Source organism: Oncorhynchus keta, chromosome 13 (assembly GCF_023373465.1).
Source record: "Oncorhynchus keta strain PuntledgeMale-10-30-2019 chromosome 13, Oket_V2, whole genome shotgun sequence".
NCBI classification, from domain to species: Eukaryota; Metazoa; Chordata; class Actinopteri; order Salmoniformes; family Salmonidae; genus Oncorhynchus; species Oncorhynchus keta.
In genome coordinates this window covers 30,966,677-30,984,131 of record NC_068433.1, presented here as the reverse complement: position 1 = coordinate 30,984,131, position 17,455 = coordinate 30,966,677, and the positions used below count along the sequence as shown (strand labels likewise).

Sequence of the window (17,455 nt, the reverse complement as noted above, 5' to 3'; positions counted from 1 at the left end):
CACAAGAAAGGCCCAGAGTTACCTCTGCTACAGAGGATAAGTTCATTAGAGTTACCAGCCTCAGACATTGCAACCCAAATAAATGCTTCACAGAGTTCAAGTAACAGACACATCTCAACATCAACTGTTCAGAGGAGTCTGGGTGAATCAGGCCTTCATGGTTGATTACTGCAAAGAAACCACCACTAAAGGACATCAATAAGAAGAAGAGACTTGCTTGGGCCAAAAGACTTGAGCGATGGGCATTAGACAGGTAGAAATGTGTCCTTTGTTTTGGAGTCCAAATTTGAGATTGTTGGTTCCAACTGCCGTGTCTTTGTGAGATGCAGAGTAGGTGAACGGATGATCTCTACATGTGTGGTTCCCACCGTGAAGCATGGAGGAGGAGGTGTGATGGCGTGGGAGTGCTTTGCTGGTGACACTGTCTGTGATGTATTTAGGGCACACTTAACCAGCATGGCTACCACAGCATTCTGAAGCAATACGCCATCCCATCTGGTTTGCTCTTAGTGGGACTATCATTTGTTTTTCAACAGGTCAATGAACCAAAACACACCTCCAGGCTGTATAAGGGCTATTTGACCAAGAAAGAGAGTGATGGAGTGCAGCATCAGATCGACTGGCCTCCACAATCACCTAACCTCAACCCAACTGAGATGGTTTGGGATGAGTTGGACCACAGAGTGAAGGAAAGGCCACCAACAAGGGCTCAGCATATGTGGGAACTCCTTCAAGACTGTTGAAAAAGCATTCCTCATGAAGCTGGTTGAGAGAACGCCAAGAGTGTGCAAAGCTGTCATCGAGGCAAAGGGTGGCTACTTTGAAGAATCTAAAATACAAGATGTATTTTGATTTTGTTTAATCCTTTTTTGTTTACTACATGATTCCATCTGTGTTATTTCATAGTTTTGATGTCTTCACTATTATTTCTACAATGTAGAAAATAGTAAAAATAAAGAAAAACCCTAGAATGAGTAGGTGTGTCCAAACTTTGGCTGGTACTGTACATATTTCAAGAAACAAACAAAGTCGTTGATTCTGAATATATAATTGTCTTAGTCATGGCAGGCTTTGGTAAGAGCCATTGAAGATTGAAAGTCTGAATATTTTTCTCTCTCCAAATTTCCCCACAAAAAAAAAACAGCTTGTAGATTTTTGTCCATCCTCCGCTGATTCAGAATATATCGTTATCATAGTCATGGCACGCTTTATGTAAGAGCTATTGAAGATTGAAATCAGAAATCATATATATATTTTTTTAAAGTATGGATTATTCTCCATCCATCCCTGATTCAGAATATGCCATCTTCATATTTATGGCATGCTTGGTTCAATAGCTATTTAGAAGAGAAAACCGAATAACCACCGAATATCCGATTTAAAACTAATTTCACCTTGGTCAAACTATTCCTAAAGATTATCATTACCTAAAGGTTTGTATTTGAGAAAACAAATACATCTAATGATTATATAGGCCTTGGCCTGTAATATATCCCAAAATAGTCCTAATTAATAACAATATCAAGGTAGACTACTACTGCAGAAGGGTTGTACATCTGTACTTTTTTACTTGTATCACTTACTCACCCATTTTTCTACTTCGGGTGATAGTCTCAATTTTTACCGGATCATGGTGATGATGCTTGTGGTCATCTGCTGAAAGCTTTCTCCGGTAACGGCGACTCGTGTCAACTCCGTTACCCACCGCCACGGGGACCGGTTCTACCTCCTGTTCCGCATTTGACATCTTCGATCAAATAGTTTCCCACTTCTCCATGTAACCTTAGCGGCTCTACCGAAAACTCCGCGATCGACAGTGGATCACGCGCCACCGCGCCCTCCTTGCGCCTCACGCGCACTATCCACGCAAAACGCATAAGGGCTCATAAACTTTTACTATCCCGTCGAATATAACATGAAACGTTTGAGTAAACCCCACACGTAGAGATGTACTGTCATAGAATAATAGCAATGTGGTGTTGTCAACTTGTTACTTACGGTATTCTAAAGTTATATATTTAGAGAAAATCGCTGTTTCGCTTATAGATTTCCCAACATCATCAGAATTGTCACGTCCTTTCCTGTGACGTTTGGCTCATGAGACACTCCAGTTCACTGTGTCACAGGTGCGGAGAAAGTGCACTGAACAGGTTAATAATTCCTGACTAAACAAATAACGTTTCATTATTTTCCAAAATCCACAGCGCTGATTGTTCTGTCAACAGACACTGGAATTCCCAGTTTTAAATATTGGCCCGTGGGAAAGATGTAATTTATTTTCTCAATCCTCAAATGCATTTTTCCAGAATTTTGAGTTTCTGGTGTTTTATACCAAAAAAATCCAGCTCTCTGACTGTATAGTGTCATTTATGATTCCTTGGTATCTCAGCTATTTCACATTCTGAATCTGATACTACAGTAAACTAGTCAGAATCAAATAATATCAAATTGTATCGGTCACACACATATTTAGCAGATGTTATTGCGGATGCAGCGTAGCGAAATGCTTGTACGCACGCACGCATGCACACACGTACACACACGAGAAAATGTGTAAATCCAAATGTATTACGCGTTATCCGAATCTAAGAATGTTTAACACTTGCATAGACCTATTGATACAATTTATAATTCCAATTCCTGTATAGCCTATAGGCCTAGCCATTGCATCATTTGAAAATTTCCACAGTGTCTCCTGCATGTCCTTTGCCAAAACTAAACTCTGGCACATCATAGGAAACATCAGCGTTTCCCTTTCCTCTTCTATATCAGCCTGGAGTTAACACTTAGTATAGTCAGTCTGCTGTAGGTTTACACTACAGCGCTATAGAGTCCAACTGACTGAAAAGAATGACCCAAACGTTCCATTAGTATCTGTAGTATTAAATGTGGTTTCAATCACTTTTCGCATAAAAACACACAATAATAGCCCATAACACAATAACAAAATATGTAATCAATGCAACATAATATTTAAAAAATGTCTAAGCTTACTTAAAAAAAAACACGTTTTTTTTATGAAAGAAATACTTTGTGATATGCATGTTTTCTTTCTGAAAAAGTCGCGTGTTTAGTTTTGCTGTTTACCAGGAAATATTAACCTACCTTAAAAAAATAGAACACATGGTAGATATCAATTATGACATCAGGGTTCCATCATAATTGAGTTCTATGATGTATCCGAATTTTCACATGATTCCCTGGGAAACAGAACCAAACATTAGACTGGAATGCATTTTTCACCAAATATATGCAAATCATTTCAGAACTCAAACATTACTTTCAATGAGCAGAGAGAGGTGTGTGAGTTACAATGACATCCAAACTTTTTCAAACCCCCATCCTTCACCAAGAAATGGATCTACGAAGTGGTAAGACTACAAACTGTTAAATGATTAAAATATTGTGAATGTATTTCCATAAAAGGTTTACTATAAAGAAGGTTTATTTGCTTGAATGTGTCTTTTTCTCTGTAATTTACAAATAAGTCAGCATACATTTCCAAGTACTGGCCTGATGACCCAAATGGCACCCTATTCCCTATGCAGTGCACAACTTTTGACCAGGGATAGGGTTCTGTTCAAAAGTAGTGTACTATGTGGCGAACAGTGTTCAATTTCTCTAGTCACAAGTAGTGTGCACTTTGTAGGGAATAAGGTGCAACTTCTCTGGTCAAAAGTAGTGGACTATGTAGAGAATAGGCTGCTGCTTCTGCTTACTTCTGTCTGTCTTCCCTCCACAGTGTATTTTGATGAGGTATTTAGCATTGAGGAGCATGACCAGTCGTCTGGCAGGGCCAAATGGTGCTACTCCATACCCGATGACCCTGAGGCAAACCTGGGAGGCACCTCTAGAGTCCCCGACCACCTCCAGGCTGGTTTCCTCTACCATGTCTCCGTCCTCCAGGATCTGACTGAGGGAACAGACGACCAGGGCTTCCAGAGCTACCAATGTGGCCTGTGTCGGCTGCCCCTTCCCAGCCTTGCTTCCCTCCAGGCCCACCTCTTGGTCAGCTGGACCCACAGCACAGGCTGTAACCGCCTCTACAGTGACATGATCAGGCTGTGTCCGTCTCCTCCTCCTCCATTGGTGCATGTATCTGAGGAGCCATCACCGTCTTCCCCCAGCCATGTCCACAATAACCAGCAGGACCAGGAGGCTGATAGGGCCTGTCATCTCTACTCCATCCCCAATGACCTTGAGGCGAAACTGGGATCGCGGCGAGGCAGATGCACTGACCACCTCCAGGCCGACTTCGTCCGCTATGTCTCCAGCCAGGTCTATGTGTGTTGTATGTGTGTGTTGTGTGTGTGTGTATAGTGTATGTGTGTGGAGGAAGGGGGAGAATTGAGCAGAAGACACATTTCTGTTGTTTACTGAAATATATGGACAATAAAGTTGTATTGTATTTTATTGTAGGCCTCCAATAACAGTCCAGGCTACCACCGGGGCTACCAGGGCTCTGAGGGCTACCAGTGTGCCCTGTGTCAGCTGCCCTTCCCAAGCCTGGCCTGCCTCCAGGCCCACCTTCTAGACAGCTGGGAAGACAGGCAGGCCTGTAGTTTCCTCTACAGCCAGATGATCAGGCGTTGTCCCTCTCTTCCTCCTCCTATGGTGGTGAAACAAGTGCTGCGCATCACTGACTCCTCCTGCTCATCCACTGTTTCAGTCACAAAGAAACTTCCAAGACGCCATGCAGAGCACCTTCATCCATACTTGCCTTCCACTTCATCATCCTCAGTCTCAGCCACTGTGGCATCTTCATCATCCAGGCACCATGAGCATGTACTGTCTCCAGTCCTGCCTACCTCCTCCTCCTCCACCTCAGCCATACCCTCGAGAAAGAGAAGGAGAGAAAACGACGTGAGCTCGAGAGGGGCCCCCAGGAGCCCCAGCCTCCACTCCAGCTTTAACACTCTGCCTCGGGGAGACGAGAGCCAGCAGGCTGGCTCCTCCTTGATGAGACCCATGGATAACCTCCAGAGCTACCTCCCTCGGCCCTACTGTTCCCAGCCCAGCCACAGTACACTGTCTTGGGGGGAGGAGAGCCATCAGGCAGGCCCCAGCAAGAGACACAGAAAGCTGGAAGCCACCACACAGGGATACCCTGGACCCAACTGCACAGCAAGCAGGCGAACGACGTGCAAGACAAAGTGCAAGATGGTACAGAGGAAAGCCCTTGTGTATCCTCATGAAGTTGGCCCCAGCGATATGCCCAGGGCTAGACCTACATTGTGAAGATGAATAGGTCATTAAGTAATGTTTTTTTAGGTTCTGGTGTGTTTTCAGTCCACTGTTGACTTGTTTTTTACTTAAGTGTGCATGACTATTATCTATGTAAGGTTTGGGTCAATTCAATTCCAATTTTTTCTTATAGGAGGCAATGACGTAAATGTGATTTGATTCAGGAATTTTTGTTTAATTCCTCAATATCTATGCACCATTTGGTACCATGTAGTTATGAATTGGGGTTAGAAATAAGGAATACCTGTTGATATCATGTTATTTCATGATAAATGCTACACACTTAGGACAGCCAAATAACCCTTTTGGAACCCTGTGGTTGTAAACACTATATAAAATAGTACCGTAAAATAAAGTTACCACATAGCCAATTTATGCGAATCCTATATAAAAAAAATAAATAATCTCCAATGAATTTATTTGCTCTGCATCTGATGAATTTAAATAAAATTTAAAAGAAACATCATACATGTTTTTGTGCTTTATTTTGTTTAACCAAATAAATGAGTTGTAATTTGCATTTTTCAGAATCAGAAATTAAACAGAAATACCATATGTTCAAAATACTTTTTACACGTCTAATTGGGTGCCCAATACTGTACCCCAAATAATAGCCTTGACAACGCTATTAACAACGCTATTAACTATCACTAATGTCAAACTACAAATACACGTAAAATAAATAATGTTCAAGATATCAGGTAGCTACCCAATACAAAAATACCCTTGACAATACACTTTGTTTATAATTTGTCACACACACACACACACACACACACACACACACACACACACACACACACACACACACACACACACACACACACACACACACACACACACACACACACACACACACACACACACACACACACACCGTGTGACTGACACGTTCAGTCACACTGTGTTAAGTGTGTTTGGCGGTGTTTGGCTTTCTGACCTAGACACATTTAGCCAGGTAATCACCTGGTAATGCTCTTTGATGGATGGAGGGATAGACAGAGGGAGGGAGAGAGAGAAGGAGGAGAGGTATGAAGGTTGAGGAGACCTGTTGATAGTCCTGTCATTCACATTACTGCAGGAGGACCAGCTAAAGGTAAGGACACTTTCTGTCTGTAATATTTCCATTAAATATAGAGTGGAAGTGACTTTTCCTTACAGATTGGTTGATTTCCTACACCTTGACTGTGTATGTGTACATGTCCCTAAAGTAGGTTACAGTAAAAATATATATATACATTGTAATATACACCGGATAGTTGCAGTGAAATGTGTTGTTTTACAAGGTCAGCCATAACACCCCTGGAGCAAATTAGGGTTAAGTGCTTTGCTCAAGGGCACATCCAATCTTTCACTTTGCCCGCTCAGGTATTCAAACCAGCGATCTGTCAGTTACTGGCCAAACGCTCTAACCACTATGCTACCTATTTTCACAGTGTGTTGGGTATGCTTTGCAAACCGTGACACCTGGCAATATCAGTTTCTGAGAATGTAGTTATCAACACACACATACACGCACACACACACACACGCACACACACACGCACGCACACACCCACTTATCTATGTATTAATTTTATTTCAGGATGTCTAAGACCCCGTCCACCACGTCTGCAGCCTCTGTAACGTCTGCAGCCTCTGTAACCTCTACAGACAGGTAAGATCAACGTCTACTTTTGAGACTGGAGAACTCGATTGACCATGATGGGCACAATAGAGTTATTGAGAGACATTGGCGCCGTACACAGTCAGTTTGTAAAAGTGATATTGTTGACTCAATGGTTGTGATTTACCTGACGTGTTTGTGATGCCCTAAAATATCGACAAAACCATCAAGCGGCGTCTCCACAATACTTGTATGAAAATTTTTTAGCAGAAAAATTCTATTGTATCACAACTATTAGTTGTAAAACTTGAACATGTACGAAGCCATTGAGAGATGATCCTATTTGTGTGGCGTCGCCACGTTTATTAAGGTGTCAAGATAGCTCTTGCCAATGCCTCAAATATTGTGAACACCTGGTGCCTCTTGGCTCATGTTCTGTAGCAAAGGTGGCAAATCCCGGAAGACTTCGTCCTCGAGTTCGGAGTCGGCTCCCAAGAAGGTGTCTAAGAAAGAGCAGAAGAGGAAAGACATGGAGAAGATACACACCACCCTGCTCAGCAGCGTGTTTGGAGCGGTACGCCCCCCACACACACTCAGTTTTTATTGAAACTTCATTTAACTAGGCAAGTCAGTTAAGAACAAATTATTTTTTACAATGATGGCCTACACCGGCCGAACCCGGACGACACTGGGCCAATTGTGCACCATCCTATGGGACTTCCAATCACAGCCGGTTGTTATACAGCCTGGATTCGAACCAGGGTGTCTGTAGTGATGCCTCTAGCATTGAGATGCAGTGCTTAAGACCGCTGCGCCGCTCGGGAGCCCACACACACACACGCACACATTAAAGTTACTTTCACCTCTTGAGCTATAACCCTTAGTAGCGACATGCTAGGCTAACTACAGTCCGGTGTTTTTTTTCTTCACACGGGGACATTGATATGCATGCAAAGGAATGAGAAGTCATAGAAGCTACAACGTTCGCTAAGCTCCTGATCTTTGCATGCTGTGTGTGTGAGTGGGTGCCTGTGCATTCGTGCCTGCCTATCTGCTTGCCTACCTGCGTGTGCCTGTGTGTGTGTGCCTTCCTGCCTGCATTTGTGTGTGTGTGTAGGTAATAACTCTCTAAGACACACACACACACACACACACACACACACACACACACACACACACACACACACACACACACACACACACCGTGTGACTGACACGTTCAGTCACACTGTGTTAAGTGTGTTTGGCGGTGTTTGGCTTTCTGACCTAGACACATTTAGCCAGGTAATCACCTGGTAATGCTCTTTGATGGATGGAGGGATAGACAGAGGGAGGGAGAGAGAAGGAGGAGAGGTATGAAGGTTGAGGAGACCTGTTGATAGTCCTGTCATTCACATTACTGCAGGAGGACCAGCTAAAGGTAAGGACACTTTCTGTCTGTAATATTTCCATTAAATATAGAGTGGAAGTGACTTTTCCTTACAGATTGGTTGATTTCCTACACCTTGACTGTGTATGTGTACATGTCCCTAAAGTAGGTTACAGTAAAAATATATATATACATTGTAATATACACCGGATAGTTGCAGTGAAATGTGTTGTTTTACAAGGTCAGCCATAACACCCCTGGAGCAAATTAGGGTTAAGTGCTTTGCTCAAGGGCACATCCAATCTTTCACTTTGCCCGCTCAGGTATTCAAACCAGCGATCTGTCAGTTACTGGCCAAACGCTCTAACCACTATGCTACCTATTTTCACAGTGTGTTGGGTATGCTTTGCAAACCGTGACACCTGGCAATATCAGTTTCTGAGAATGTAGTTATCAACACACACATACACGCACACACACACACACACGCACACACACACGCACGCACACACCCACTTATCTATGTATTAATTTTATTTCAGGATGTCTAAGACCCCGTCCACCACGTCTGCAGCCTCTGTAACGTCTGCAGCCTCTGTAACCTCTACAGACAGGTAAGATCAACGTCTACTTTTGAGACTGGAGAACTCGATTGACCATGATGGGCACAATAGAGTTATTGAGAGACATTGGCGCCGTACACAGTCAGTTTGTAAAAGTGATATTGTTGACTCAATGGTTGTGATTTACCTGACGTGTTTGTGATGCCCTAAAATATCGACAAAACCATCAAGCGGCGTCTCCACAATACTTGTATGAATATTTTTCTGCAGACAAATTCTATTGTATCACAACTATTAGTTGTAAAACTTGAACATGTACGAAGCCATTGAGAGATGATCCTATTTGTGTGGCGTCGCCACGTTTATTAAGGTGTCAAGATAGCTCTTGCCAATGCCTCAAATATTGTGAACACCTGGTGCCTCTTGGCTCATGTTCTGTAGCAAAGGTGGCAAATCCCGGAAGACTTCGTCCTCGAGTTCGGAGTCGGCTCCCAAGAAGGTGTCTAAGAAAGAGCAGAAGAGGAAAGACATGGAGAAGATACACACCACCCTGCTCAGCAGCGTGTTTGGAGCGGTACGCCCCCCACACACACTCAGTTTTTATTGAAACTTCATTTAACTAGGCAAGTCAGTTAAGAACAAATTATTTTTACAATGATGGCCTACACCGGCCGAACCCGGACGACACTGGGCCAATTGTGCACCATCCTATGGGACTTCCAATCACAGCCGGTTGTTATACAGCCTGGATTCGAACCAGGGTGTCTGTAGTGATGCCTCTAGCATTGAGATGCAGTGCTTAAGACCGCTGCGCCGCTCGGGAGCCCACACACACACACACACACATTAAAGTTACTTTCACCTCTGAGCTATAACCCTTAGTAGCGACATGCTAGGCTAACTACAGTCCGGTGTTTTTTTTCTTCACACGGGGACATTGATATGCATGCAAAGGAATGAGAAGTCATAGAAGCTACAACGTTCGCTAAGCTCCTGATCTTTGCATGCTGTGTGTGTGAGTGGGTGCCTGTGCATTCGTGCCTGCCTATCTGCTTGCCTACCTGCGTGTGCCTGTGTGTGTGTGCCTTCCTGCCTGCATTTGTGTGTGTGTGTAGGTAATAACTCTCTAAGAGACACACCACACACACACACACACACACACACACACACACACACACACACACACACACACACACACACACACACACACACACACACACACACACACACACCTTAGTTATCCTCTCCAGCTAATCCTTATAGACACAGCAGTATTATTAGATCCCTAGTGTGGCTCAGCGTCACCATTCATTAGGATTAAGGGGAAGAAGCTGCCGGAAGAGCCTCGAACACAAAGGGAAAGTTGTATGATTGTTTTAGGAACTTGTTTTGTTTGGGATATTTGTAAAGGTTTAGACCCACCAGTGACCGGTGTGATATTGACGTCTGACGTTTAATGAACAGTTTCCGCTTTTCTTACTTTGTTCCTTGACACTGTGAAACTTAGCTTGGAGACATTGATTTAGGATAGAATAATTCGGACTAGAACTTGAACTACATCTTATTGAGCATGCAGTGTGTGTAGGCTATGCGTGTAAAAACAACACGCACGTAGCCTAGTGATTAGAGCGTTGGGCCAGTAACCGAAAGGTTGCTGAATTGAATCCCTGAGCTAACAAGGTAAAAATCTGCCATTCTGCTCCTGAACAAGGCAGTAAACCCGCGGTTCGTAGGCCGGCATAGTAAATAAGAATTTGTTCTTAACTGACCTGCCTAGTTAAACAAATAAAAAACACACGTGTGAATGAGGTTGACCGGTGTCCCAAACAGAATAGAAACCATGACGATTTAATCCACCATGATCAGGAAACATCCCCACCTGTCCCCGATCCCTCACTAACTTACTACCACACCAGATCGACCTGATCCAAAAACTTCCAACCTCCTCTTACACAACTGTACACAACTAACCCTAAATCTCAAATCGCCTGTGCTAAACTTCCATCCAAAAGTACCTGCATTTGACTCTTTAAGGTGAACCCCATCCAGTATATCTGGATCCAAACACTATAATTTTACTCAAAAGGCAGACAGTGTTGTTTCTCTATGGCAGCTCCCTCACCAAAACACACCCTACATTGCCAAAAGTATGTGGACGCCTGCTCCTCGAACATCTCATTCCAAAATCATGGGCATTAATATGGAGTTGGTCCCCCCTTTGCTGTATAACAACCTCCACTCTTCTGGGAAGGATTTCCTCTAGATGTTGTAACATTTCTTACGGGGACTTGCTTCCATTCAGCCACAAGAGCATTAGTGAGGTTGGGCACTGATGTTGGGCGATTAGGCCTGGCTCATAGTCGGCATTCCAATTCATCCCAAAAGTATTCAATGTGGTTGAGGTCTCGGCTCTGTGCAGGCCAGTCAAGTTCTTCAGCACCGATCTCGACAAACCATTTCTGTATGGACCTCGCTTTGTGAACGGGGGTATTGTCATGCTGAAACAGGTAAGGGCCTTCCCCAAACTGTTACCAGAAAGTTGGAAGCACAGAATCGTCTAGAATGTCATTGTATGCTATAGCGTTAAGTTATCCCATCACTGGAACTAAGGGGCCTAGCCTGAACTATGAAAAACAGCCCCAGACCATTATTTATCCTCCACCAAACTTTACAGTTGGCACTGTAAAGGCATTCTGACAGGTAGCATTCCTCTGGCATTCACCAAACCCAGATTAGTCCATCGGACTGCCAGATGGTGAAGTGTGACTCATCACTGAAGGGAAAGCGTTTCCACTGCTCCAGAGTCCAAAGGCTGCGAGCTTTACACCACTCTAGCTGACGCTTGGCATTGCTCATGGTGATCTTAAGCTTGGCCATGCTCGGGCCATGGCAACCCATTTCATGAAGCTCCCGACGATGATGTTGGAAGATGTTGCTTCCAGAGGCAGTTTGGAACTCTATAGTGAGTGTTGCAACCAAGGATATACGATTTTTACATACCACGCGCTTTAGCACTCGGCGGTCCCATTCTGTGAGTTTGTGTGGACAATCACTTTGCGGCTGAGCCGTCGTTGCTCCTAGACTTTTCCACTTCACAATAACAGCACTTACAGTTTCCGGGGCAGCTCTAGCAGGGCAGAAATTTGATGAACTGACTTGTTGAAGAGGTGGCATCCTATGACGGTGCCACGTTGAAAGTCACTGAGCTCTTCAGTAAGGCCATTCTACTGCCAATGTTTCTCTATGGAGATTGCATGGCTGGGTGCTCGATTTTGTACACCTGTCAGCAACGGGTGTGGCTGAAATAGCCAAATCCACTCATTTGAGGGGGTGTCCACATACTTTTGTTTATATAGTGTCTCTCCTTTGCCCGTTGTCTTCCTTTAGGAGAGGGAGTTGGCCCAAGCAGAGTTGGATGGTGAGTCTTCTTATCACAGTGATATTGCACATACAATAGAATGCTTACTTACAGTAGATTGAGTAGTTGCACAACTTATTACACTGAACCCGTGTTACTCAAGTTAGGATTCAGACAGGCATTATATTTGTGAAAAGTGGGTAGCTTTGAATCATCCATAGAAATAGTTTGACTAGATTGGGGAAAAGCCCCTTAGACCACGGCAATTTGATGGTATATTCATGGGTACACTCAATATGGCAGCCAGGCCCACCCATCACGGAACGTTGACTTGAATGGCGATGTCCTTTCTGGTAATTCTATTTCTATGGTGTCATCATCACCTTCTGACCTATAACCTTTAACCTTTGGCACAGAGCTGGACTTTGCCTTCAAGGAGTTTGACTATGACTGTGACGGCTACCTGAACTACAAGGACGTAGCTGAGTGCATGAGGACCATGGGCTACATGCCCACTGAGATGGAGCTGCTGGAGATAGTGCAACAGATCAAAATGAGGAGTATGTCCATTTTAAGCTATTTTCATTTAAATGTGCCTATTGTCCAGTTCCTACCTGTGTCCTGACTGTTGATTGGCTGTCTCCCTTCAGTGGGCGGTCTGATGGACTTTGACGATTTCTGTGAGCTGATGGGTCCCAGGATAATGGGAGAGACAGCAGACATGCTGGGGCTGAAAGAGCTCAGGTCCGCCTTCTCACAGGTAGGAGACTGACACAGAGCCAAAGAGACTGAAATTGAGTGAATGATCATAAAACACAGGCCTACAAACACAGACATTATGGCCCTACACAAACTCTCATTAAAATCTCCCAGCTTCTTCATTATTGTTAGGCCCTCAGCCAATATGAACTCCCATGTTCACTTAGTCACCCACATTCTCTCCTCCTCAACATCCCTCCATCATAACTTTCCCCTCTCCTCCTCTCAGTTTGACCAGGACTCTGATGGGAAGATCAGCCAGGATGAGATGAAGGAGGCGGTGAAGAGTCTACTGGGGGAGAAACTGAAGAAAGGAGAGCTGGAAGAGATACTCAAAGAGATAGACATCAACGGAGACGGAAGCATCGACTTTGATGGTAAGGAGATAACTGTGCATAGACATACACACACATGTAAGGTCACACACACATGGAGGAAACACTCACAAACATGCAGAAACAGGTCAACACACACAGAAGTAAGATCACACACACACGCACAGACACAGACACACACACACACACACGCACACACAAACATACAATTATCTAATGCAGTGGTGCCCATACATTTTGTAGCCTCTCTCATTTCCCTCTCTTGCCATCCAGAGTTCGTCATGATTTTGTCCATTCGGTAAGTGCTGGAAGACCTGAGAAGATGCTATCATTTGTGTGTATGATCAGCTTTACGGATGAGATGTACTCCTCCATTTCCTCACTGCTCCTTTTCTCCCCACTCCGGTTCTCTCATCTATACTCTGTCACTGAGAAAATAAATATGGTGTACAATGGGCAAGATTATATTCGAAAATGTATTTGGATGAATCCGTTTGTAGACACCGATTGGCTGTATGACATCGAAATAAGATACCATTTTGATATTTTAATAAAGAATTAGAATTTCAGAATTACAACCTAGGACTTTTGAAAAACATTTATTTTTGTATAATTTTTTTTACAGTCTGCGTTTTCTAAGTACAAAATAAAGACATGGGACAGAAGAAATATCTACACATGTACAGTCGAAGTCGGAAGTTTACATACACCTTAGCCAAACACATTTAAACTCAGTTTTCACAATTCCTGACATTTAATCCAAGTAAAAATGTCCTGTTTTAGGTCAGTTAGGATGACCACTTAAGAATGTGAAATGTCAGAATAATAGTAGAGAATTATTTATTTAATATTTTATATCTTTCACCACATTCCCAGTGGGTCAGAAGTTTAAATACACTTAATTAGTATTTTTTTAAATTTTATTTTACCTTTATTTAACTAGGCAAGTCAGACAATAAGACAAATTCTTATTTTCAATGACGGCCTGGGAACAGTGGGTTAACTGCCTGTTCAGGGGCAGAACGACAGATTTGGAAGCATTGCCTTTAAATTGTTTAACTTGAGTCAAACGTTTCGAGTAGCCTTCCATAAGCTTCCCACAATAAGTTGGGTGAATTTTGGCCCATTCCTCCTGACAGAGCTGGTGTAACTGAGTCAGGTTTGTAGGCCTCCTTGCTTGCACACGCTTTTTCAGTTCTGCCCACAATATTTCTATAGGATTGAGGTCAGGGCTTTGTGATGGCAAATCCAATACTTTGACTTTGTTGTCCTTAAGCCATTTTGCCACAACTTTGGAAGTATGCTTGGGGTCATTGTCCATTTGGAAGACCCATTTGTGACCAAGCTTTAACTTCCTGACTGATGTCTTGAGATGTTGGTTCAATATATCCACATAATTTTCCACCCTCATGATGCCATCAGTCCCTCCTGCAGCAAAGCACCCCCACAACATGATGCTACCACCAAGGTGCATCACGGTTGGGATGGTGTTCTTCGGCTTGCAAGCCTCCCCCTTTTTCCTGCAAACATAATGATGGTCATTATGGCCAAACAGTTCTATTTTTGTTTCATCAGACCAGAAGACATTTCTCCAAAAAGTACGATCTTTGTCCCCATGTGCAGTTGCAAACCATAATCTGGCTTTTTTATTGCGGTTTTGGAGCAGTGGCTTCTTCCTTGCCGAGTGGCCTTTCAGGTTATGTTGATATTGGACTCGTTTTACTGTGGATATAGATACTTTTTTACCTGTTTCCTCCAGCATCTTCACAACGTCCTTTGCTGTTTTTCTGGGATTGATTTGCACTTTTGGCACCAAAGTACGTTCATCTCTAGGAGAAAGAACGCATCTCCTTCCTGAGCTGTATGACGGCTGCATGGTCCCATGATGTTAATACTTGCGTACTATTGTTTGTACAGATGAACGTGGTACCTTCAGGCATTTGGAAATTGCAACCAAGGATGAACTAGACCTGTGGAGGTCTTGACTGATTTCTTTTGATTTTCCCATGATGTCAAGCAAAGGTAGACCTTGAAATACATCCACAGGTACGCCTCCAATTGACTCAAATTATGTAAATTAGCCTATGAGAAGCTTCTAAAGCCATGACATCATTTTCTGGAATTTTCCAAGCTGTTTAAAGGCACAGTCAACTTAGTGTATGCAAACTTCTGACCCACTGGAATTGTGATAATGTGAATTGTAAGTAACATAATCTGTCTGTAAACAATTGTTGGAAAAATTACTTGTGTCATGCACAAAGTAGATGTCCTGACCGACTTGCCAAAGCTATAGTTTGTTAACAAGACATTTGTGGAGTGGTTGAAAAACGAGTTTTAATGACTCCAACCTAAACCCGTAACCTTTACTATGCAAATAACTTGACAAATTTGAAACTCTTTTTTTTTAGAACTTTATTCCTAAAATGTTGTACATACTGTATGCAATTAACCAAGGCTAAATGTTAGGTTAACAAAATGAAAATAAAATAACCCTGAAGCAAAGGAAATATAGCCTGGTCCCAGATCTGTTTGTACTGTTTAGCCAACTCCATTAGAAAATGTAGCAATAGAATTGGCAAGACAGCACAAACATATCTGGGACCAGGCGAGAGTACTCCCAGCTAGAACATAACGTTCTGAGAACCATATGTTTCTTAGTGCTTGGTGAGATTGTGGTTGTCCTATGGTTATTTTGCATACAACCTTCCCACAACTTTCTGGGAATGGAGCAGGATAGTTGCTTGGATTTGGAACATTCTCAGCACGTTTATGGAACTTGACAAAAATGTTATTTTCTTGGTATTTCATTACCTTAACAAAACATTTCAGAACATGAACAGAACATGGCTACATTGAATTAAAATGTTGGTAATGTTCTAGGAACATTCTCCAACTGGTTTGACATTGGGAATGTTCTCAAATAGTTCAGAGAATGTTAAGGAACAACGTTCTCATGTGGGAATTTCAGTACTTCAGCATAACATTTCTTTCATGTTTACTTATGGCTCTATTTAAAGTCATGTTCTCAAATTGCTCAGAGAACGTGAAGAAACAACGTTCTCCTGTGGGAATTTCAGCACTTCATTATAACATTTTCTACAGGTTTCCTCATGGTTCTATATAAAAGTAATGTCTCAGAACATTCAGAGAACATTAAGAAACAATGTTCTGTGGAAATGTAATAAACCTTTAGTAACATTCAGAGAAAGTTCTAATAATGCTATTTAAAAACACGTACATTTCATTCTTAGCATCAACAAAACCCTCTCTATTCTCTATCTTGTTAAGTGTGTTCAGGTGTGTTTGCCGTGGCCACTAATTGGCCACACCTAAACTTAATGAGTGCTTGTTTCCTTTGAAAAGGGGGTCTTTTGAATTTACTAAAATGAACAGCTTGAAAAAAACAAACATGGCATGCTAGTTTCATCCTGGTGGCGCAGAAGACTTCTGTAGCTCAGTTGGTAGAGCATGGCGCTTGTAACGCCAGGGTAGTGGGTTCGATTCCCGGGACCACCCATACGTAGAATGTATGCACACATGACTGTAAGTCGCTTTGGATAAAAGCGTCTGCTAAATGGCATATATTATTATATTATAAGACTAATTCCATGGATAAAGAACAGAAGATCATTGGTTAAAATCTCACTGACGATATATATATATTTTTCTCTTCCCATGTGTGCCATCTGTGCTTAGAGTTTAAAACAGTTAAACTAAGCTAGCAGTGTTATTAAACGTCTTATAGAAACATTCTGTGAAAGTTTGAAGTTATTCCTTATTTAATTACCTTCAAATAATCTATAATTTACGTTATCAGAACGTTAATAAACCCTCAGAGAAAAACTTTCAGTGAACCATAGTAAAACGTTCGCAGAACCTTCCTACAACCTAAAAATGGACTTTCACCCAACAGGCAAAATGTTCACCTCCGTTCTTTGAACGTTAAAAAACATTCAGTTTTACCGGTCAGAAAACGTATGGTTTCATTCCCAGAACCAACGGGAAAACGAAAACGTACATTCCCACAACTTCCAAGGAACGAAATGTGCTAGCTGGGCTGTAATTATTCTGTTTTCAGTAAAACTCCAACGATCCCGTCACTCCAACAGTAAAGCAGAGAGTATTGTCAGTTAAACACAAATACCGGTTAGCATATATTGTATTATCAAATTATGTGCACGCAATTCAGCACAATTTCCAACATAACATGCAGCGTATCTA

General features: G+C 42.5%; 2 protein-coding genes across 5 annotated transcripts in view; one reads left to right on the top strand and one right to left on the bottom strand.

The window, feature by feature from the left end:
- The window catches only part of LOC118392181 (SH3 domain and tetratricopeptide repeat-containing protein 1), a 26,743-nt gene extending 24,648 nt beyond the window's left edge, over positions 1–2,095 (bottom strand). The window contains exon 1 of the mRNA XM_035783896.2: positions 1,588–2,095. Coding sequence (XP_035639789.1) covers positions 1,588–1,747 — 160 coding nt within the window. The 5' untranslated portion in view covers positions 1,748–2,095. The remainder of the gene's footprint in view (positions 1–1,587) is intronic.
- A 4,164-nt stretch (positions 2,096–6,259) lies between these two features.
- Positions 6,260–13,769, top strand: si:cabz01076231.1 (calcium-binding protein 2). 4 transcript variants are annotated; one of them, XM_052459985.1, is made up of 8 exons: positions 6,260–6,340; positions 6,830–6,901; positions 7,292–7,424; positions 12,170–12,200; positions 12,557–12,700; positions 12,791–12,900; positions 13,129–13,276; positions 13,508–13,769. In XM_052459985.1, exons 2-8 carry the CDS (start codon positions 6,831–6,833, stop codon positions 13,534–13,536), a joined length of 666 nt encoding a protein of 221 aa, XP_052315945.1. In that variant the 5' UTR covers positions 6,260–6,340; position 6,830; the 3' UTR covers positions 13,537–13,769. The 4 variants fall into 4 exon arrangements, with proteins under 4 accessions (XP_052315945.1, XP_052315947.1, XP_052315946.1 ...); XM_052459987.1 differs by lacking the exon at positions 7,292–7,424 and adding an exon at positions 9,224–9,356 and having other exon boundaries at positions 13,508–13,768; XM_052459986.1 differs by lacking the exons at positions 6,830–6,901; positions 7,292–7,424 and adding exons at positions 8,762–8,833; positions 9,224–9,356 and having other exon boundaries at positions 13,508–13,767.
- The last annotated feature ends 3,686 nt before the right edge of the window (positions 13,770–17,455 follow it).

What these genes read in the sequence shown, in the direction of transcription:
- si:cabz01076231.1 (XM_052459985.1), top strand. Translation starts at nt 6,831, where the DNA reads ATGTCTAAGACCCCGTCCACCACGTCTGCAGCCTCTGTAACGTCTGCA. An exon ending in TCAGCAGCGTGTTTGGAGCG is followed by an intron (nt 7,425 to 12,169) that starts GTACGCCCCCCA and finishes GTCTTCCTTTAG; the next exon opens with GAGAGGGAGTTGGCCCAAGC. An exon ending in GGCCCAAGCAGAGTTGGATG is followed by an intron (nt 12,201 to 12,556) that starts GTGAGTCTTCTT and finishes CCTTTGGCACAG; the next exon opens with AGCTGGACTTTGCCTTCAAG.